The 24,856-nt window shown below is 39.4% G+C and overlaps 1 protein-coding gene across 3 annotated transcripts in view; it reads right to left on the bottom strand.

Annotated features, from left to right (window-relative positions):
* Positions 1–24,856, bottom strand: part of RABGAP1 (RAB GTPase activating protein 1) — a 166,449-nt gene that overhangs the window by 74,630 nt on the left and 66,963 nt on the right. For all 3 annotated transcript variants that reach the window (XM_075560458.1, XM_075560457.1, XM_075560459.1), the window contains exons 11-13: positions 18,298–18,472; positions 14,068–14,161; positions 6,431–6,581 (exon numbers count right to left, since the gene is read on the bottom strand). In XM_075560458.1, the coding sequence (XP_075416573.1) occupies positions 6,431–6,581; positions 14,068–14,161; positions 18,298–18,472 (420 nt within the window). The remainder of the gene's footprint in view (positions 1–6,430; positions 6,582–14,067; positions 14,162–18,297; positions 18,473–24,856) is intronic.

Genomic DNA, 24,856 nt, shown 5'->3' with positions numbered 1-24,856 from the left:
CAACAAAAAAAGAGCAAAGTATATAAATAGTTCAAGGTCTGTTTGTTGACCTTTAGGAGTGTTTTCCGGTCCAGTCTGATGGGGAGTCACACCCTGGCGCCAAAGTCTATTTTTGGTGTTCCTTGGGGACTTTGTTGCTCTGCTCCTCTTGCATGTCCTTCCTGTTTCACATTGATGTGGTGGGGTCAGATCGGGCACAATGCCTGCACTGTGTCTCCAGTGTAGTCCCCAATAGCACTATGGGTAGTGAGTGATGTAGTGTCTCGTGGTGGGGCTGGCCATATGGTCCTCTCTACATTGGCTGCTCTGCAGAGGAATATCATCCTCAGGACTTGGTGGGCCAGGATGTGCTCCACTCTCTCTTCCTCCCGCTTCATTTGGTCCTGTGTGCTCTGATCAGACATGTTTCTCTCCCTGAGCTGTAGCTTCAGTGCTGTCCTCTGAAGTAAATTCTTTTGTGGCTGTCCACATAGTTGGGATTTAGGCCAGCACTTCAGACCTCTCTATTGGTTCCCTGCTTTATGCTAGTATGTTGCATTCACATCTTAGGGAGCCAGGTTGAAGTCACTCACAGGACAGACTACTTTTGAGTTTCCAGGTCTTGCATGTTTTCTGTTTTTATCAGGGTCTAGTCTCACCACATTTCTATTTCTATTAGTAAAATATATTTTACATTTTTCCTCCTCTGATAGGCTTTCACTTTACACCAGGTTCTGAATTTCACAGGTTTTAGTGTAATGAGAAATTCTAATTATCACCATCAACACTTAATATTGTCATAATGCTTCCATCAAATATAAAAGCTAAACCAAGAATATCAAATAACTTGTATAACACTGAAAAAGCAGTGAAATTGCTTTTGCTGTTATTGTATACCCAAAAAGTACAAATGATGCTAGTACAAAGTATTATGCATATTAATCAAGAGACAGATGAAAAGAAAATTTAAAAACAAAACACAAATGGTTTCCCTCTATTGTAGCAATTAGCACCCAGAAACTGGGTGAGGGGGGAGCAGGGGTTGAATATATTTGCCATACGACCAGTCCAAGAAAATTCTTAGGAAGAAATATAAAAAGCCATGAAACAGATATGAAGGTAACTATAAAGTCTTTTTAATATACATAAGAGACCAAATCTCAGATGTGATGTTAAGAAAGTATAAATTTTAACCTAAATATATATCATTCTAATTTAATTCCTATATAACTTTATAGGGTGGTGGAAGGCGGGAAAAATTAATGTTAACTTTTATGTGGAGCATTAAACTACATAAATAATCAAGGTTAAGTATGAAATAGAAAACAGTAAGAAAAGCTTGCTTTACCAGATATCACAACATAATTCAAAGTCTCTGTAATCAAATCACTATACAATATTGATGTAGGTATACAGATCAATAAACTGATCATCTAGAAAATCAGCCCAGTACATATGATAGCTGAAGATATAATGAAGATAATAATTCACTCAAAATGAAAATAGGATTACCATTAACTGGTTATCCATTGGCAAAAGAAGAAAATCGGATGATTCTCTTATGTCATGTACAAAAAGATATTCTAGATGAATGGAAGGCTTAAAAAATAAAGTGCAAAATATGTGTATCTTGAAAACATACAGATAAAATCTTGGAAGCTACATTTACAAAACGTAGACATAGGAGAGACCTTTATCAATACATATTTTTTACATAAAGGTTAAAAAATTTGTGTTATACATAATACTTTATACTGTATGGTATGAAGCCATACAGTAAAGCTTTAAAAAATATATTTGAAAAAACATTTAGGATACACATATAGAAGATCAATGTACATAATATATAAAGAATAGTCAAAAAATATGAAGAATGGTCAAAAATTTAAAAGGTAATTCAAAATGCACAAAAGATATGAAGGGATATTTTACAAATGAACAACTCATGTAAATTTACTGTCAGTCCAAGGGGCTAAGAGTTTAAGATACATTGGACTCAAAATTGTAAATATAGTGATAACTAATATAGGTCAACGGGTATTTCCTAAATTGTTCCAGGAACTATAAAATGTTAATAGCCTCTTTAGAGAAGCGTAATGTAATTAAATTAAATATGAAAAACAACCAAAAATCATGCTCCTGATGTCTCTAATTTCACATAACTAGTACCATCAGTATCAAGAGAACACAAGTCTAGGTGCTTTCCAAACCAGTGTTCAGAGAGTAAATACTGGAAACAGAGTGAATGCTAACCAGCAGAACAGTTGACAAGGAATACACTTAAAAACAAAACACTTAAATAAAAAGATTAGTAAGTATATAATTACATTTATGCATTTGTATAAAATTGCATCTACATCAGTCCCTGTGAAAGGATGTCATGCTTGGTGTATTAGACAGGGTTCTCTAGAGCGACAAACCAGATTGCTAGTAATTATATATAAATATATTTATAAAGATAGACAAATAATTCAAGAAATGAACCGTTAAATTATATACAGATAGATAATACAAGAAATTAACAGTTAAATTGTACAGCAGTGAGACACTAGCAGTCCTTTAAGGCTTGAGAGCTGCCAGTTGCCAGTCCCCTTCTGTAGAGAGAGCTGGGCTATATATATCCAGGCAGCAAACAGCAAGGCAGGTCCCCAACTGTCATCAACTGTCAGTCCCCAGCTCCAGAGATGAACATTCCAATCGTGTGGGCTTGAAGGGACCTCACCTTACAGTGACACAAGCTAGGCATCCCACAGGTAGTGTACCCCTTTAAACTGAGGCACAGAACAAGCAAGCCATTTATCCCTCTGCCCTTCAGTTAATCCTACTTGTGTTTATCGGCCAGGCTGGCACAATAAACTGTAGCACTTGGTAGAGTACAAGGGTTGCAAAAAAGAGGAAGATATTCAAGGTGGAGCAACACAGTGGGCTTCATCAATGAGCTTGAACAAAGAAACAATTGTGTGGATAGCAAATGATCAGACAGCATTTTGTTAGGTCGGACATGAGGTTACATGTCATTCTAGATGGGTATAGACTAATTCTTGATGGGAATAAAAAGTCTTGTCTTCAGACATTCACTACACACTGTATTGTATTCATTTAACTAAAGATCAGGAAAAATTACAACTATCTATGGAGAAAGAAGAGTAAATTACCATATATACTCCAGTAGAAGCTGACCCAAATATCAACCGACCACTTAATTTTACCACAAAAACTGCATTAAAAATGTGCTGGAAAAACTTGGCTTATACATGAAAACTTACAGTATCTTGGGGTAGAAAAGAGATGGTTACAACTATAAAGGGAGCAGAGAGAACTTCTTTGGATGACTCATGTTCTTGCTCAGTGGTATTTATATGGAAAACGGCATCCTCGGGTACATGTAAAAATGGTGCATTTTAGGTTATCTAAAATATCCTTTACTTGAAAAATGTTTCAAGTGGCTTGACCCTCAAGAAAGCTTTAGAGTAAACCACTCAGGACCAATAATGAGAATAGAGATACCAGGAAGGTAAAGGGGAAGGTGGGGGGAAAAAGGGGGAATTGATCACAAGGATCGACATATAACCCCCTCCAAGGGGGACAAACAACCGAAAAGTGAGTGAAGGGCAACAGTGGACAATGTAAAATATTAAAAAAAATAATTTATAACTTATCAAGCGTTCATGAGGGAGGGAAGGAGAAGGGAGGGAAGAAAATGAGCTGATATCAAGGGGTCAAGCAGAAAGAAATTGCTTTGAAAATGATGATGGCAACATACATACAAATGTGCTTGACATGATGGATGAATTGTGATAAGAGCTGCAAAAGCCCCCAATAAAAGTATTTCATAAAGAAAAAACCCACAAAACTTTAAAGTAAGTTATAAAATAATAATTATCATCACCATATGTACAACTGTACAACTAGGTATTAATGCTAGGAAGACAGAAAGAAAATAAATGAAGTATCAATAGATAACAAGGTAGTTTTGTTTTTCTGAACCACCAATATTATCTAGCAGCATACATACATAAAAACAAATATTTATTTTAGGCTCTAAACATAGGCTTAATCTAATAAAAAACTTAATATGAATTACAAAGCACATGACAGCATATACAAAACACTAGCCAAACATATTTTGTTCATAACAAATCATTTAGATATTGTGTAACTATGGGGTCCCATTCTAGAAGCCTTTTCATGGCACCAGAAAAGTAGAATAGTCAAATACTATGAGACTCCACGTTTTTAAACTATCTGTATAAGTAGTGACATGAAAAATACTTCATTTAAAGCAACATACTCTTAAGTCATGTTTGGATAAACATTTCAAAGAACTTAAAAAGAGGAACTAGAGTAAAAATGTTACAACTGAGATTTATACACCCCAAATGTGAGTTGCCAACAATAAACAAGCTATGCTTCCTAACTGTGTTACATAGTCTCATTTTTTAAAAAACATTTTATTAGGGGTTCATACAACTCTTATCACAATCCATACATATACATACATCAATTGTATAAAGCACATCTGTACATTCTTTGCACTAATCATCTTCAAAGCACTTGCTCTCCACTTAAGCCCTTTGCATCAGGTCCTCTTTTTCCCCCTCCTTCCCTGCTCCCCCTTCCCTCATGAGCCCTTGATAATATATAGATTATTATTTTGTCATATCTTGCCCTATCCGGCATCACACGTAGATCCTTGTAATCGGTTCCCCCGTTCCAACCATATGCTCATGCTGTGATGTCTCTATTCATACTAAGAATATGATGCTTTTCTCACCCTCCCACGCTTGGGAATCTTGTTTCTGGAACCCACCTCAATGTTCTATTGCTGTTAAGGACTCCCCTGCTCTCCTAGGCAGAATCCATCACTTCTAACAGAGCCTACTGTGCTGTTTCAGACACATTCTGTCAGGAGAGTTCATTGCTTTTCTATTTGGTGCCTGGTTCCAGCATTGTGGTTGTATCTAGCATCCCTGAATGTCAGTTTCTTAATCTATAAAATGAGAATAACAACATTTGCTTAAGTGGGATAGATACTATGAAGATTTTACATTTATGTAAAGTGGTCAACTAAGTGTCCATCATATATGAAGTATTCAGATAATAGGCACTCAACCCTGTTTAAATAATATCAAAATCGAGGGGATTAGTACATTGGTTCTTAAAAACTATAAAATATCACATCTGGAAATGAAATAATCACTAGAAATACTAATGATCTAAGCAAACCAAAAAGGGCCATTTTAATGAAGGTCCTATGTCATGGTCAAACACTGTTCTTCTCCTAGCATGTGTTTTTTAGTAAAAGTTTCATAGGTTTTAACATTTCTTAAAGAATTTTCATCTTTGTATCACACTGAAAAATTCTGAGACACGAGGAGAGTTCTCATTCCTAATCCAGATGTCGACTTGCAAACCACTGGAGAAACTGCTTCACTTCAAGAATGGTGAAAATATACACCCTGTGTTCACGGAAGCACTCTTTGAAACAGCTAATGGGTCAAACTAAATGCTCACCAAGAGATGAGTAAATGAAACGTAGCATAGATAAATGACTGACTATTACTCAGCTGTAAAGAGAAATGAAGGGCTCGACAGGGATGAACCTTCAAGAACGTGTTCAGTGAGCTAAGTCGACCCCTAAAGAGCAAAGCGTGTATGAGCCCACTTACATGAAACACGTAGAACAATGGATAGTGTCTTCAACTGAAGAGTGGGTCTCAGAAATGGGCAGGAGGAAAGGAAAGGGACTTACTGCTTAAGAGTCACTGAGCTTCTGCTAAGGGCCGTGGAAAAATGAGGAAACAGATGATGATGGCAATTAACAGTAAACATAATTAATGTCACTGAACTGCATATGTGAAGAAACTTAACATGGAAAATATCTTGTTACTTGGATATTTACCACCTTGGATGCTTACGGTGTTTAAGAATTATCTTTGTTGGGTCACTTGCAAAACCTCGAGGAATGTGTGAACTTGAAAGAGAAATACTGTTAACATGAGCATTTTTCACTTAAGAGGAAGAAGTTAAAAGAGTATTAGTTGAGATTACAAATCACATTCTTACACTTGCAGAAATTAAAACTAGGCCTTCTCTACCAAGACTATACTTCTAAAAATGTAAAATAAATTTTAAAAAAACCCCAATAGAACAGTTTTGTACAGCATTTAGCATATCACGATCTGACCAGTGTAATGATAGCCAAGAATAATTCCAATACACAATGGGCTAGAGGACACCTTTTGCCTTGGAGGTAAAGTCAATGAAGAACATCTTATACCTTTGACTTAATGCCAACACTGAAATAATCTTTGAGCCCAAGTTTAACAGTTCTATTCTCAGATTTAAAAAATCAATTATAAGGCACACTTGGAAATCAAATCACTACACCTGTATTTTATTATGATTTTTCAAAAATATGAATGGTAGAACAGAATTATCATTCTCTTACCTTTGTGATGAGAATTCGGTATTTTTCTACCAGGTGGTCATTGTTGTGGCAGCCTGCCAATAGTTGCCAGACTTCTCCTCGAAGAGCTTCAGGGACACCACTTCTTACTAAAGATGACAACTGCTTTGGTCTCACACTCAAATTAAGGTGCCTGAAAATAAAGCCAAAGTCTATGTAAGTGCACACAAAGAAGACTCTATAAAGACTGTCATTTTTATTAAAACTAAATAACTTAAACCTGAAAAAGTGACATACTAATAAAGGAAAAGAAGTGCTATTGGATTACACATAGCCAAGATGTGGGGTTGTGCAAACTATCAAGTGCTGGACTATCAGCTGAAAGACTGATGGTTCAAACCCTCCCAAAGGCGCCTTGAAAAACAGGCACGGCAATCTGCTTCCCAAAAGTCACCATTCTGAGAACCTATGGAACTGTTCTACTCGGAACACACGGGCCACCACGAGCTGAAGCAACTCAACCCAACGAGCAGCACTATGAAACATGAAGTGGACGAAAACCCGCCACAGATTCTGTGGTCAGTCTGCATCCCAGGTGTCTTAAAATCATTGTTGTACTTAAAATAAAAGCAAAACTGGGCACTACGGAAACCAAACTATAAGGCTATGGTTTATGTAGGAAGTACAAAAGAAAGTGCCACTTAACAGACACATAGCCTATGACAAAGGTTTGGTCCTATAGCAAAATATACAAATAAGTTAAGTGTACACAAATGTTCTAAATTTGTATGAAATATCGAGGCACAGTTTAGGTATATTTTATGATACCCTGGCTTCAAGAAACTTTGTGAATACATGTGACAGATAGTTTCATTGTACTACTACAACATCAAATATTAAAGTTGTTAAGCATCATACATTTCATCTATAAAATGAGGAGGAAAAAATTTATGTTGCACAATGTTGTAATAAATTTACAAAATGTCTTTGCATCACAGTATCTGACCAGATGCTGACAACAAGCACCTGAGGCATGTATAGTCTCCATTCCCAGATGGAGAAAAAGTTCACTGAATGACTGAGGTAGTCTTCAAACTTGAAGACAAATGAATACACCTCTTTATATCAGTCTTTGAAATGTCAGAGCCACCAAACTCCTGTAGCTAGCAGATGTACACAGTAGTTACTGATAGCAAATGGCCAGTATTATCAAGATGGTTTGAGACTTTTCTCAAAATATCCCCACATTTCTGTAAGAACAACGCATGATACATGTAGAGACGAATAATGTTGTGATGGCAGTGCGTGGAAGATAGAGCTCTCTGCAAGTCAATATAGTACTTGTCTGCTTAGGAAAAAAATATCTATGTAGGTCAGAATTGCAAGCAGAAAGAACAAATATGTTTCTACAACTTAATTCAAAGGTTAGCGAATACTGCCTATGGGCCAAATGCGACTTTTCAACAATCTTTGTGACTTTTTTCTGAAAGACAGTCACACTGCCGTCTATTGTCGAGAGCTGCTTTTGCACTGTAAAGGCAGAATCAAGTGGCATATAAAGCTTCAAAGATTTACTATTTAAGTCTTCAGAAAAACTTGCCACCTCCTTGCTTATTTATATTAGTAACATTACATTCAGAAGAATTACATGTCCTTGATAATTATGTCAGTTGTAATATTAATTCTCTTATAGTCTAAGATGAGTCACATAAACTTATAAATGAAGGAAAGTGCTTAAAGTTACAGCTACTAAAATCTAATGCAGACTTCAGAAAACCAGCTTGGGCATCAGATTTGACAAGGATAAAAATCCTGCCTCTGTCATTTACTAACTAGAATGGCTCATTTAACCTCTGAGCCAGTTGTCTCTCTCTGTGAAATGCATACTAGCTTTAAGGTGACGACAGCAGATCGTGAACACAACTTTAGGACAGTGCCTTGCATACTGTAACTTTAGAATTCTTATGATGACAGCAAATTTATCTATATATGAAGAAAACAACTCAGAGGAGTGACTTGCCAAATACTATACAGGCCAGAAATAAGTAGTAGTAGAGTATGAAGTTAAATGATCAGATTTTTAAATGCACGGTGATTTTAATGCTTCCTTCTACTATATATATATATATACACAATGATGAAACAACATAGTGATGCATTGAAGAAGAGAGACTACAATGACCTCTCAAGACAGAACAATAATAAGAAAAAAGTTTGAAACCTTCTGAAGATAACTGAGAGATGGAAACCCAGATAATGTATCTGAGGGTGAAAAGAACATGACTTAATAAGTAACAAATGGTCAAAACAAAATTTGACAGCAAAACAAATCCCAAATCATTACATAAAATGCTGGTGGATTAATGTAATTCTACATTCTAAATGCTTTATCTAAATGCTTTTTAATATGCTATTTAACGAGTTCACGGCTAAACTACATTTCTGTTTTCTAACAAGAAGCCTTTTATGCTGATGAAATTTCTGCTAACATCAGCCCAGACACTACAAATACACTGAGTTGTCGAATAAAATTGTGAATTACCAGGTTTCTCTAATGTTAGCTACAGAAACACCTGAGAACTATTCCCTTGAAGTCTTACAGACTCATTTAATAAAATCTCTTGTGTAAACACAATGTTTTGGATTGCTTTCTTCTGTTACACATTTTACCTTTTCCAATGTGGGAGTGTTTTACTGAGAGTATTAAAAGGTTTTAAGAGGGATAGAAGCAGATAATGTCCACTTGTAGTATTATTCCTAAAGGGCATGAAAGAATTTTGATAATAGCTCGGATTTTACTAAGAATAGAATGAAAGAAGGACAAAGTCAGGGCTCGCCTTCCCTGACTTTAACAACTACTACATAGCCAGTGGTAAAAGGAGTGTGGTACTGGAATAATGACAGACACTCAGACCAATGGAAATAACAGAAAACCCAGAAATAAAACCATCAGCATGTAGACAACTGATCTTCAACAAGGGCCCCAAAAGCATCAAGTGGGGAGGTGGATGTCCTCTTTAACAAGTGGTGCTGGAAACAATGGCTATCCACCTGTAGAAAAGTGAAACAAGATCCTGACCTCACTCCATGCACAAGAACAAAGTCAAGGTGGATTACAGAACTAGAAGTAAAACCTCAAATTATCAAGACCATCAACGAAGGAATTAGGACAATCCTAAGAACCTTGGCTCTGGGGAATATATAGGCTATAAAAGGGAAGGGTACATACATACAGATGAACCTGAAATTGACAAGCGGGACATACTAAGGATAAAACACCTGTGTGTGTGGAAAGATTTTACTAAGAGAGTAACAAGATAACTCACGGACTGGGAAAAGATTTTTAGCAATGACACAACAAAGGGCTTATTACTAAAATCTAATAGGCTCCTACCCTACAAAAAGAAGAAAACAGTTAACCGCCTGAGGAAGTGGGCAAAAGACCTGAAAGGAAGTTTCACTAGGGACGAGACCTGAATGGCCAATACACATGACAAAATGCTCCCGACCATTAGCCCATCAGAGAAACGTAAAATAAAACAACCATGAGATACCACTAACACCCTTGAGAGAGCAACAAATGTTGGAGGGGAGGTGGAGAGATAGGAAGGAACTCTCTTCCATGTACAGCCTCTGTGGAAAGTGATCTGGTGATATTTAAAGCAAATGGAAATAGAGCTACTTTATGACCCAGCTATCTCTGTACTGGGCACATACCCAGAAGTAGTAACAAATAGAACGCCCCCCTCAGCCCCCTCCCCCCACACACAAAGATTGGGACCAATAGAATGCCCCCCCCCACACACACACACAAAGACTGGGACCAATAGAATGCCCCCCCCCCACACACACACAAAGATTGGGACCAATCACCTGTGCTCCAATGTTTATTGCAGGACAATTCACAATCGCAAAAAAAAAATGGAAACAACCTAAATTTCCATCAAAAGACAAGTGGATTAGAAAACTCTTGCACATACACATCGCCTCATGGGAAAAGTTGGAGGAAATCATGCTAAGCGAAGTTAGATAATCACAAAAGGACATGCACAACATGAATCCACTGAGGTAAGTATAATTAGCACAGTAGGTAGAGAAGAAAAGACATTTATCTCACACTATACAGGCTGTGGTACAGGCAGTTGGGTGGGGAACAGGCCATACGAGGGACATACATGTCACTCCAACACGAAGAAAGGGAAACGGGGGAAGGGGAAGATGACAGCACTGGGGAATCAGGGCACTAATCCATCCCAGAGACGAGTATTGGTTATGTCTCCACAGAATTGGGAGTGTGCATGCAGACCCCACCATGGCGTACCAGACCTTGAGGGAAACATAACAACAAGAAGCAACACACGAATAGTGCGCTAAAGGGGCGACTCCAATCAGAGCCAAACTGACCCCTTCTCTAGAAGTATGTGCTATAGAGGACAACACTAAACCTACAGGATGGGGGAGCATGGCCGGCAAGCCATGCCACATGGAAGCAAACCAAGAAGGAAAAAGAGACAGTGAGGGTCTAGATCCCATATCAGTACAGAAAATCCTAAGATGACATCTCTGCATGGAGCTGCTAATGCACAAAGATGACCGTAGGAATGACAACAGTTCGAGACATGATATCTGTCCCATTGCTGGAGCATGCCACGACAGAGGACAATACTGGGGAAGCACGGTAGGGAGAGTTCAGTCTGACCTCCCACAGCTGAGTGAACCAAGAAGGGAACTTAACAGCTCAGCAACGGGAGCAAAGTCAATCCGCAAAGTCCCCGAGGGGCCCCCAAAATAGACTTCAGGTTAGTGGTGTGGGGTGGGGAAGGTCCCAGAACCCCCCAGGACTGGTGGGGGCATAGTCATAAAAGTCAGTAGACAGATCTGAAATTATCTATGGTTTTTCATGATTTTTTGCTAGTTATTATTACTTTTATATACATTATTTTTCTTTTATTCAATATTTTGTTTTCTTTCTGTATTGCCTACGTTATTGTTGGTTTTATATATATCTGATATATAAGATAGGTGTGAGAAGCAAGCCCAAGGAGAAAGCAATAGACAGGACCAGTGGATCCAGAGGGACTTAGTGGGAGGAGGGTGCGGGGAAAGGAGCACTGAGCAAACAAAGCCATAGATGGGGGATCAACTACTGAATAAAAAAAAAAAACAACGAGGAGGATGTAGAGATCCTGGAGGTGTTGGAACAATAGCAATCTAGTTGAGAGGAATTACTAAGAGGCAGAAGAAGGGTGAGCATGATGGTGGGAAAGGAAACAGAGGAAAGGCCTAGGAAGCAAAGCAATGACAGGTATAAACATAGGTGTGAGAGAGAAAAAATAGGTCTGCCCATATGTAAACACATTAATTCATAAAAAGAGGTATTGGTGTACATATACATATTTACATAGCAATACATTGATGAAATGGATGGACTTTGGGTCTGCTCAAGCCCTCTCTCAATGCAAGAACACTTTGTTCTAACAGCCTGGCATTCTGTGATGCTCGCCCTCCAGGCATGATTGCTGAAGACAAAATAGGCGCACAAGCAAATGAGGTGAAGACAGCTGATGGTGCCCGACTATCAAAAGATCTATCACCTGAAGTCTTAAAGGTTTAAAGTTAAACAAGTGGCCATCTAACAAACAGTCAACAAGCCCACATGGAAGAAGCACACCAGCCTGTGCAATCAAGAGGTGTCTATGGGCTCAGGTAACAGGCATCAGAAGACCCAAAACCCATCTGTAGACAATGGACATCCCCTCAAAGAAGGGTCACAAAGAGTCAACCGGGGGCAGTATAGCACCAAGGAACAACACAATATTGCACCGGTTCCTTGAGGATTCCACACCCAACACTATCATAACCCCAATCCTGTTTTTCACTGCAGGCTAGACAAGAGCATGTATATAGGTACAGATAAGAGCTCACAACACAAGGAATCCAGGTCAGATAAATCCCTCAGGAATAGAAATGGGAGAAGCGATACTAGGAGGGTAAGGGGAAGATGGGGAGTGGGGTTGGGTGGGGAGTGAGGGAAACTGGGGAAGAGAGAAAGTGGTCAGTATAAAATATTAAAATAAAATATTAAAATAATAATTTATAATTTATCAAGGGGTTATGGGAGGGGGGAGCAAGGGAGGGTAAAAAGAAGAGCTGAGACCAAGGGTTAAAATAGAAATTAAATGTTTAAGAAATAATGATGGCAACACATGTACAACTATGCTTAATACAATGGAAGTATGGGTTGTTATAAGAGCTCTAAGAGCCCAAATAAAATATTTTTTAAAAAGAACTGACCTTAAAAAAAAAAAAAAAGAGGGAAAGGATTCACAATTTCAAACTTTTTATAGAAAATACCCAAGACTAACAGGCCCACACCCTAATAAGCAGAAAGCTAAAAGCACAGGAGTCAGGATCACTTACCTAACCTTTCTTTGGCACACTGGCATCCTTTACAGGGAGAAAGGGAAACTACATACATGAATGACCCACCCAACTGGCTTACTGGAGTCTCGGCTTACTTTAATAAATGTTGATAGCACTCTTTTTTATAAAGCCTATGCAATGTTTCCCAAAGTTGATACCACATGCTGGGGAGTGGGGATGCTAAAACGATCCAAGAGGGCTTCAAACTCAGATAGCTACACTTTGTCTTATACTATGGGCTATATAACACAAAAGAACTTGATCACCAGGAAGGTGGCAAGTAATTTGTTTTGGTCAAGGGGGCAGGAGGCCAAATAAGTCTGGGAACCTTATAGCTCATAGCAAGTCTTCAACCTTTTCTACTCTTGACTCCTTTCTGTCTGAGAAATTTGCAACACAGGCAAGCAGAGTCAGAAATATCTCTTACATTACAATTTGATTTGGAATTAATTTTTGGTCACTGCACATCAAAAACCTTTTACTATTGCTGAATTTTTTCGCAATATCCAAGTTTAGTTTGAGTAGATTTGGTTTATAGGACAGTAATTTTCATTGTTATTCGCAAACTGTTTTGGAGTTGATAGCTAACGGATGAATTTTACAAGTGTTAGCAGGAAAAACAACTTTTACTACCAGTAATGTAAACTGTGACTCTGCTCTGTCAATCTCGGTGCACAGCACAGACAAGGAAATCCCACCTGGGCTCTCTACTGTAGCTCTACGCGTCAACAGAGTGTCCTCTCAATGACGCTGATTGTGTACTACTGGAGTAACCCTGAGCAGTCAGTGACTTCTAACTCTTCAATACCAAACCCCATCCAGCTGTGGGTGAGTTGATTCTGCGTGTGACACAGGAGAATTCTACTCTGTAAAGTTTTAACAGCTGATATTTCATTGTCAGGCTTTTCTTCCAGATTGTCTGGGTGAACTTAAATCATCAATTTGTGCCACGAGGGACTCCTTTCAAAATAAAGTACCTCTTATTTCCTCCCTCCATGAATTCCATGTTAGGTATCTTCCCTAGCAATGAGAATTTAATTAGTTTTCATGGGTGATGCTTTTTGATATTCTAAAAATTTATTTTAGATCTCTACTACAACAACTATGAACCTCAGAAATTAGAAAGACCATAGGCAGTGAACCTCATGCTTAGGTTGCTCTTGCTGATGCTATGGTGGTTAGTAAAGTCCCTATGCATAGAATGAACTGACGAGATGAAAATGAAAGGTAATATTCTGTTATAACTTCTAACTTACCATTTTGACAGCAGTTCTCCCCAGGTTTCAAGAATTTTTTCTGCACATTCTTTGGATACATCACCAGATCCACTCAGGAGGGGTTCGTCATTATCTTTAGTAAACAAAACACACACACAGGTGGCTATGCTGAGCCAGATGAACGATGGGGAATGCATCAAGTCCAATTTCAATGATGTCTTGGAAGCATAAGGCTTCCAAACGATGAATTCTCTTAATGTGTACGCATTAAAACCAAGAAATAAAAATGTTGTTATAATCTCTCATTCATTCTCTTACTTTCCATGTAGAACAAGTTTATGGAAATGTAGAACGGAGTTATTTAAAAATAAACTTACTGGATTCAAAATATAATGCATTCTCTCCTTTCCCAAAGAAAACACCTTTATATGTAAAATATGAAAGTCAAAAAACATTTGCTACAAAAATCACAGTAATCTTTGAAAAACATTCTATACAATTCTAAAAGTGGTATTTCCATCTCTCTAATCTTTTTGAAAAGAATTCTGCAGGCTTCAACTTATGATACATTAAACTTATGACGCATTAAAATAGCAGCTTGGCAGCCTCAACGGATTCATATTGTGTTTATCTTCACAATATGATCAAGGCTCTAGAGCATGGGTGTCAAGCTGGTGGCCTGCAGGCCGCATGCGGCCCCTGAGGTAATTTTTTTGTGGCCCGCGATGCTCTGAAATAAAATGAAAATAGGAAAAAATTTTATGAAGAAAATAGTGCTTAGGGGAGATCAAGGCAATACCATACACACAATTCCCTAGTTAACTCTTTAAATGCTGAAGATGAATATGCACGTGACCCAGTGCCTTTCCTGGGGGCCTGTGGACGTGTATAAACGTGCTGACTCAGTTCCAGTGGTGTTTGGAAGCCTATGTCTCCTATGCTCAGTGTCACGGAATGTAAACAGATCCCAAAGAGCACTCTGGGTTGTGCTGTTATGAATCACACCTAGCAGCAGCACTAGTTAACAGTTTTAGAGGGAAGCCATTACGATTGAGCATCACGTTTGTCAGCTGTCCAACATTTTGTGTCTTTTATCAGTTACTCTGTTATATTTCCCGGTCACAACATAAGAGGTAAGTGAACACTAGTAAGAAAGCCTGGGCAAGTTTTGGGTAAAAAAGAGTATTTTAGTTTTATAACTATATTAAATAACATAAATGTTTAAATAAAAGCAATTATATAGTGTTTAAATTATCCTGTCCATGTTCCTGAATCCTCAGCTCAAAATATAAATTTAACGAAATTTGTAAATGTGATGTGGCCCACGTCAATCTTGCCTGTTGCACCAGATGGCCCATGTTTTCACAGGGTTTGACACCCCTGGTGTAGAGTAAGGGAGTAAAACTTTCCAACAAATCTTTCTATGGACAACTCTTCCTATTCTCAAAGAACAAGCAGTTGCATCGCTGTAGAAGAAAACAACTCTTTGGGATAACTTTCCAGGCTGTTTTCCCACCAATGCACTTTTCCACTTTCTGAAAACTTCCTAATAAGCTTCCATGATCATCCTGTGTCCTTCCAGAAAAATTTATCAAGGCAATCCCTCTAGTCGCCATAACCTTATGATCTAATTTCTGTCTTGAATTTAACTGGTCTAGCAGATACCCTCAGAAGCTGCTGTGCTGTGGAGACCTGGCTCTCTGGGTAGTACGGGTACCTCCACGACCAATCCCTAGTTATGCGTCAGTCCATAAAATCTTTTTCATTAACTTGGACCATACTTAAAAGACAGATCTTTGTACAATGCAGGTACCCTTTTCTTTCTTCTTTTTTTTTTGTTTCAAAGACACCCTAATGAGAGTAAGGCAATAGAACTGCAATAGTTTCTTCCCAGGGCAGAAACATCACACTAGGATAAATTTCCTAGTCTGAATAGATTTGAGAGGATTAAAGGAGGACATGTCTATTTAGTTCAAATTCTCCAGTTATTAGCTCTTCACTATGGACTTGGACCCTATTAGGGCTACTCATTTGCAATACTTACTGAGCACCTGCTAGAGAGTAGGCATCATGCTCTACACTAGGGAGACCGTGCAGGGCAAGATCACATTCTCTCCCAGAGCTGTGTGCCAGTGCTTCTCCATTCTCTCCCGGATGCCCCTCCACTGTCACTAGTACTCGCTCATCTTTCCCTAATTAAGGAATGTCAGTAGAGGTTTGCTAAACCTCCTCACTTGCAGTTTTTAAAACTCTGCGTCAGCAGGTTAGAGGAACCAGTATTAGTCCTAATGTTAGCAGTCAGTTTGGTTGGGATTTCTTCATAAATGATATTCTTAAAAACCTATAGTATTATTTATACATTATCTGGTTTCATTATGAATAGTTTTCTCAATTAAGGGGTCTTTTTGTTTTATTGTTCAAGGAAGAAGAGTTCTGTAAACTTTTACTGATGCTGCCTCCTTAACGAGAGATGACCTGAAAAAGAAACTAAGTCTCAAGAACGTCCGTTACAGGCGATCTCAGGCTGTGATCCCTCCCAGAGCCATCAAGCCCACCTTTCTCAGAATTCACATTCGACTGAAATGGGTTCTACAGGAAATCTTTAAGTACCATGTGTTTTCTGTATGCTTGAAAATGCTTTATGCTAACAAAATAGAGCAGTTTGTGGATCCCGAGACCTGAATTCAAATTCTGATCCTACCATATTCTAGGTATGTAACCTGGGACAAATTATTTCACTTTTCTGAGGCTGATTCCTCATATGCAAACAATCAAACATAACAACACAAAAACCTCATTGTCATTCAGTCATTTTTTTGCCTCATAATTAGCAGAGTAGAATGCCCTTTGGGTTTTTGAGACTTTTAATCTTTTGGGGAGCACACAGTCTCATCTTTCTCCCAAACAGTGATGCGTGTGTTCGAAATGCTGCACTTGTGGTTAGCAGCTCAATGCGTCAATCTACTATACTACTAGAGCTGTGTTTCAAAAGAATGAAAAGTAATCATATTGCGGGGGTGGGGTGGGGAGAGACTATTGCATTATGTAAGGTGAACAATGCACTTAACAAAGTGCCTAACATATAATAACTATCTCATTACTGGAGGCAACAATTTTACCCCGTAGATGGCCCTAAGCTGCTCAATCACATGGAGAATGGGAGTTACAGGGGCAGTGGGAATTGGACAGTCAGTGCTTGCTCTGCATTTAGAAGTGCATGCAAAGATGCACGCCGACATACCTTGAGACACTACAGGATCGATGACAGACCACCACAATAACGTGAAGCACGTCAATGATTTGTTTCACCATTTTTACCAGTGCCTATAAAAGTTATCTTTAGAGTATATGCTAGTCTATTAAATGAGCAACAAAAGCATGATGAAAAAGTATGAGGTGCTGGGAGAATGTGACACAGAGAAATGCAGTCAGCACATGCTATTGGAAGAGGCGCTGACAGAATTGCTCAAAACAGGCCTGCCACGAACCTGTAATTTGTACAAAGCACAGTAAAACAAGGTATCCGCATTTCTTTAACGAAACTTTTCCATTACCTCCAAATCTCTGTTGCATTTTTGCCCAGAATGCACAGCCAGCCAACGTCTGCCTGTTGAATTCTCCAGCACTTTATAAGTCTTAATTCAACCACAATTCATAAGCACCCCTTCAATATTTCATGAGAACCCCACACAAACTAGGTATGACCTATCATATTCAATTGTAAAATAAGAAAATATGTTTCACTTTTCCTGTCTTTAACAGAGTTTGAGAAATGGACAGATTAAGTTGTTTCATGGGCAAAACTAAGAGAGGGAGACAACAAAAATGGTTGATTCTTAATGTCTACCAGTGTAAAAGCAGGGATACATCCACAGTATGTAAAAGGATCACTCATAGAAGTTTACATTTTGGCACATGAACTTGTTACCAAATGAATCAGGTGACTTAGAAATATTTATCTGTGGAAACTGTAAAATTTCCTCTGAAAAAACTATACTAATATACCAAGCTGGACCTTGATTAATACTATTAAAAAAAAAGAACAAGAATTACAAATCTCTTTTCAATGACTTGGTTGCAAGTATTTAAGAAAAGTGAATGCTAATCAGGTATGAATCTACCCAAGATACTTACAGATAGGAGATTCACATAACCACTTATTGAACGATTTGCAAACACTATTGCATATTGCCCTTTCTCTGATAAAAGCTTAAGAGTTCACGTGTTTCTCCACCCAAAAATACAAATGAAGCTGTTGCTACAGTTTACCTTCCTCTTCATCATCTTCTGGAGGAGAGGGTATCATTGAGCTCTGAGACCCCGACCGTGGCAGGCGTATTGAGGGACTTGCTGTAGTTTTCCTCCTTTCTCTTTCTGATTCACTTTCCAAGCACACAACTTCATATAAGGTATCAGCATTATTCTTTCTCTCCTTTTGCTTAATCTTTAGAATGAAAAAAAAAAATCACTAAATAAGTGGTAAAATTCTTTTTGAGAAATTAAGTACTATCATTACAGAAGTATAAGAATAAAAAGATGGGGGGGGGATGAAAAAGAAATGGGTAGCGGGGGCACAGAGCACTGAACCATCCAAAGGGAGGGTATTGTTTATATCTCCACAGGGAAAGGGGGACCAGACTTCAACCAAGTGCTCCAAGATGTGAATTCAATATGCTGGCATGGAGTAGGGAACCAGTGGAGAAGTCTGAGGGGCCAGGCCCAATCCCAATTATGTGCACACCTGGCCCTCCCCCAAGAAGAATGTATTTCACAAGGCAGCACTGAATCTGTACTTCCGGGAGAGGGACATGTCTGATCAGATCAAATGGGAGCAAATGAAGGTGGGGGGGAAGAGTGGAGCAACCAATCATTGAGGACAATATTCCCGCTCACAGGAACCAATCCACAGAGACCACATAGCCTGCCACACTATGAGACACGACATCCCTCACTGACCCATAGCTCTACAGGGACAACACTGGAGACAGTGTGGGAATTCCGCCCGTTCTGACCCCAAAACACACAGGCAAAACACTAAGGGCATGCAACAGAATAGCAAGGGAAACGGAGCAACAAGTCCACAAGGAATACCAAAAGTAGACTTTGGGGCCAGGGCTTGGCGCCTCAACATATTCGACTACAAAACACTCCCGAAGGCGAACAAACAGGCCTAAAGGCTAACAAGCACTCCTTGAACTAAATACAAGCTTTTATTTCTTGTTGTGTTTTGTCATTGGCTTGTTGTTTTACTTTGTTGCATTGTTTTGCTCTGTCTTGTTTTTGTGTATGATATTATCTCCGCAGGTTTAAATAAAATAGGCAGGATGAACAATTTGGAGGAAAAAAAACACAGAACCGACGATTTTGGGGGGGACATTAGAGAGGGGGAGGTGTGGGGAAAGGTAGTTGTGTTAACAAACCCAGGGACAAGGGAACAACAAGTGATCCAAATCGGTGGTGAGGAGGGTGTAGGAGGCGTGGTAGGGCGTGACCAAGGGTAATGCAACCGAGAAGAATCACTGAAACCCAAATGAAGACTGAGCATGCTAGTGGGACAAGAGGAAAGTCAAAGGAACTAGAGGAAAGAGCTAGGAGGCAAAGGGTATTTATAGAGGTCTAAATTCAGGCATGTACATATGTAAATATATGTATATATGAGGATGTGGAAATAGATCTATGTATACATTTAGTATTAAGGTAGTAGATGAACATTAGGCCTCCACTCAAGTCCTCCCTCAATGTAAGAATACTTTGTTCTATTAAATTGGCATTCCATGATGCTCACCTTCCCAAAACAATCTCTGAAGGCAAAGCGGGTGCATAAGCAAATGTGGTGAAGAAAGCTGATAGTGCCTGGCTATCAAAAGATATAGCATCTGGGGTCTTAAAGGCTTCAAGGTAAACAAGCAGCCATCTAGCTCAGAAGCAACAAAGCCCACATGGAAGAAGCACAGCAGCCTGTGCGATCACGAGTTTCCAAAGGGATCAGTTATCAGGCATCATCAGGACAAAAAATCTTATGATTGTGTGCTACCTCCCTGATAAGATTGCTGAAGACAAATAGGTGCATAGGCAAACGTGGTGAAGAACAGTGTCTGGCGTCAGGTTTGAAGGTAAACAAGCAGCCATCTAGCTCAGAAGCAACAAAGCCAAAATGGAAGCAGCACACTGCTTAGGCAATCACGGGTGTCAAAGGGATCAGGTATCAGCAGAACAAAAAAATCATTATCATTGTGAATGAGAGGGAGTGCGGAGTGGAGAACCAAAGTCCATCTGTAGGCAATTGGACATCCCCTTACAGAAGGGTCAAGGGGAAGAGATGAGCCAGTCAGGGTACGATGTAGCAACATTGAAACATACAACTTTTCTCTAGTTCCAAAATGCTCCCCCACTATCATACCAATTCTACCCTACAAATCTGGCTAGACTAGAGGATGTACACTGGTACATATAGGAACTAGAAACACAGGGAGTCCAGGATGGATGATCCCTTCAGGACCAGTGGTGAGAGTGGTAATACTGGAGGGTGGAGGGAGGGCGGGGTGGACAGGGGGAACCAATTACAAAGATCTATATATAACCTTCTACCTGGGAGACACACAGAAAAGTGGGTAAAGGGAGATGTTGGACAGTGCAAGATGTGACAAAGTAATAATTTAAAACTTATGAAGGGTTCATGAGGGAAGGGGAAGCGGGGAGGGTGAGACAAAAATGAGCTGATGCCAGGGACTTAAGTGGAACGCAAATGTTTTGAGGATGATGAGGGCAATGAATGTACAAATGTACTTTACACAACTGATGTATGTATGGATTGTGATAAGAGCTGTATGAGCCCCTAATAATGATTTTTTTTTAAAAAAAGAGAAAAAGATGTTGTGGGAACTGCATAATAAGAAAGCTGAACTCCCTCTATCCACAATTGAGGGATGGGAAAAAGGGGTTACTAAATAGAGGGCTCTGGAGAAGATTAAAGGCATAAATATAACCTGAAAAGTTAAAACCTTGTCAGTTGATCCCCCCTCTGATGCATGCTGAACCTGACTTTTGTATTTTTATTTTGTTTGTTCATATTAGGGTGTATCTTAGAGGTGTTTGGTCACCCTTTTAAAGCTGTGTTACATGTTTGACTGTATTTTAGTATATGAAATTCAGGACTGGTGAACCTACAGGGACAGCAAGTAGAATAAAGGTTTTTGTTTGTTTGGGGTGGTGGTGGTGGTTACAGAGGCTGTGGGGAAGTAAAAGGGAGACCATGTCAAGGAGTCCAGGAAGAAAATAAATGTTTGGAAATTGATTGTGGCAGCAATTGTACAATTCTGCTTGATGTGACTGATCTATGGAATGATATACGTATTAACTTCAAATTAATAAAAAAAAATTTTAAATAAAAAGGTGTTATTTTAAACATCTATATTAAATGCAAACTATTTTAAAACCTTAGGAAAATAAGGCAGGACTAAAAGGAATTTTATTTATGTTCTGAGATTTCATCATGCAACATCCCAACTATCAAGTATGAACTGAAAAATTGGACTGTATCTTCCCAGTGACCTTCTGGTACATTTCAAGGTTTCTGATGTAAAACAAAGTATTAAAAACTAAGTATATGCAAAGTTTAGTATTAAAACGTTCTCTTGCATATTTGTCTACACCGTTAGCTTAAACCCTTAAAAGAGTATTTTCTTCAACTAAAACCTACTAAGCTTCACAGTGTGACAGTAATGACAAATTCAAAACGAATGGTGTCACATTTATTGTCAAAGTGAAGTACAATGCTGTTTGGGACAGGGTAATAGCTACAAGCTACAAGCAAGTCCAAGTAATACACTTACCATACATACTCATGTATAAGCCGGGGTTTTGTTTTTGATTTTAAATCATTGTATTAGGGGCTCATACAAATCTTTTCACAATCTGCACATACATCATTTGTGTCCAGTACATTCATACGTATGTTGTCATCATCATTCTCAAAACACCTTTCTACTTTAGCCCTTGGTATCAGATCATTTTCCCCTCCCTCCATACTCCCCCACCCCCCTTGATAATTTATAATTATTTTATATCTTACACCATCCAACATCTCCCTCACCTAGTTCTCCAAGTAACAAGGAGGTTACTTGTTGACTTTGTCATCTGTTCCCCCTTGCTTCCTCACCCTCCCGATATCGCCACTCTCACCACTGTTCTGAATTCCCTGCATTTCCATTTCCTATCTGTGGCGGTGTACATCTTCCTGTCCAGCAAGTTATGTAAGGTAGAATTGGGATCATGATATTGGGGGGCGGGGGGAGGAAGCATTTAAGAACTAGAGGAAAATTTTATGTTTCATCGTTGCTACACTGCACTCTGACTGGTCCGTCACCTCCCCACAGCCCTTCTGCAAGGGGATGTCCAATTTCCCCCAGATGGGCCCTGGGTCCCCACTCTGCACTCCCCCTTATTCACAATGCTATGATTTTTTTTTTTTTGTCTTCCATGCCTGATACCTTATCCTTTGGATGCTTTGTCATCACAGGCTGGTGTGAATGTTCCATGTGGGCTTTGTTGTTTCTCAGTTAGATGGCCCTTGTTTATCTTCCAGCCTATGGGACCCAGATTCTATATATTTTGACAACTGGGCACTATCAGCTTTCCTCACTGCATTTGCCTATGTACCTGCTTTGTCTTTAGCTTTCGTGTTGGGCTAGGCTGGTGTGTGCTTCTTCCATGTGGGCTTTGTTGTATCTTAGCTAGAAGGCCGCCTGATTGTCTTCAAGCCTTTAAAAGCCCTGCTAAATCATTTGATAACTGGGGACCATCAGCTTTGTTGGCAACTTTTGCTTATGCACCCACTTTGTCCTCAACGATCGAGTCGGGACAGGCCAGTGTGCTTCTTCCATGTGGGTTTTGTTATCTTTCAGCTAGATGGCTACTTGTTTATCTTCAGGTCTTTAAGACTTCAGGTGCTATCTTTTGATAGCCGGTCACCATTAGCTTTCTTCACATTTGCTTGTGCACCCATTGTCATCAGCGATCTTGCCAGGCAGGTGAGCATCTCAGACTGCCGAATTGTTAGAACAAAGTGTTCTTGTGTTGAGGGAGTACTTGAGCAGGGGCCCACTGTCCATCTGTTTCCTTAATACTAAATCTATAAATATATATACATAGATCTATTTCCCCTTATCATACAAAAATATATTTACATCTTTATATATCTGTATTTAAATCTCTATGACTACTCTTTGCCTCCTCTATTTCTTTGTACTTTCCTCTTGTCCCACTATCATGTTCTGCCTTCATTTGGGTTTTAGGAATTCCTCTCGGTTACACTGTCCTTGATCCAGCCCTGTCAGACCTCTCACACCCTCCGTGACACTGATTTTGGATTGCTTGTTATTCCCTTGTCCCTGGGCTTATTAACACCTTCTTCCTTTCTCCTGCCTCCCCTACCCCCCATGTCCCACTCCCCCCCGAACTGTCATTCCGTTGCTGTTCTCTCTTCTGGTTTGTTTATTCCGACTATCCCTTCCAGGCAGACATTAAGCCGAGTTTTTCAAAGTACTTTAAACAGTGTTTGTGGTAAAATTATGAGCCTCGTCTGATATTCGGGTCGGCTTATACTCGACTACAGACGGTATTAAAATGTGCACAACCACTAAAGCAGGTGAAGAAATTGACCAAACTTGAAACTGAGATAAAAATGAGGAGCTGATACGGGCACAGATAGAAAGAAAATGTTTTGAAAATGATGATGGCAACATATGTACTGTGGGGGGAGGTCAGATGCTTAGACATCTTCCCTGAAGGCAGTCCCTGCCAGACTGTCCTCTCCCCATACCACAGGGGTGGGCCTGCTCCCTGCTGCTGGAGACAATGGATTACTTCTCCCTGAAGCTTAAGACGATTAGCTTGATTCCTGTAGGTGGGGTTTATACCCTACTGATAATGGTTCCTATGGAGGTCCAGAGAACAGGTCAAAGTTAAGCTGCCATCCTAAATCTATGATCCGCCCATCTTGTCACATGTATACCCCAATCCCTCCCCTTCCTATTGCGTGGATCCCCCTAGATTACTCCCTCATTACTGTATTACCTATAGCACAGCCCCTTCCTGTGATGTATGTCCTCACCTGTAATTAGGGGGCTTGCATGTCCCCAGAGAATATAAAAGCCTGGTCTAGCATTAAAGATTCTCTCTCTCCCTCCACATGGAGCACCAAGCGGGACTGAAGTGAGTATGCTACCATGAATTGTGTCTGACTCATTTATTACTATATTTCTGTTCTATCTATCTCTCATGCTCTCTATAACTTTACTATGATCTTTACTTATTATCGCTGTACAATTGCGCCTACCGGACTCGTAATAATGTGTTAGGGGCTGGCTTCCCCTGACAATGTACAAAAATGCTTGACACAATGAATGTATGCATGATTGTGATAAGAACTATAAGAGCCCCAGTGGTAGTTACATAATCTGTTGTTAATTTGAGAATTAAGAGTGAAGGGGTGGAGTTTAGACTGTCAATCAGATCGTAGCATGATAACCTCATTTGGAGGCACTAAGCAGATAAATAACCCGCTGGAAGCAGGACATATGCACACTCCGACTCTATTGACAAGACACATGGAGCTATGCTGAGGGCAGCCAGAGCCTGGAGTTGGGAGGAGCCACATGTACACCCACCCACGCCAGCGCTGAGATGCTTTCACCGCCAATGGATCCACAAGACTTTCTACCCACTGACCTGTGATCTTCCTGTATTTGGCATCATTACATGTGTTTCGTGAGTCTGAAAAGTACTTTATATATTGGTATCAGACATATGGGCAAATATCAGACTTATG

The sequence above is a fragment of the Tenrec ecaudatus genome, chromosome 10 (genome assembly GCF_050624435.1).
Source record: "Tenrec ecaudatus isolate mTenEca1 chromosome 10, mTenEca1.hap1, whole genome shotgun sequence".
In the NCBI taxonomy this organism is placed as follows: domain Eukaryota; kingdom Metazoa; phylum Chordata; class Mammalia; order Afrosoricida; family Tenrecidae; genus Tenrec; species Tenrec ecaudatus.
This window is presented reverse-complemented; position numbering and strand designations above follow the sequence as displayed.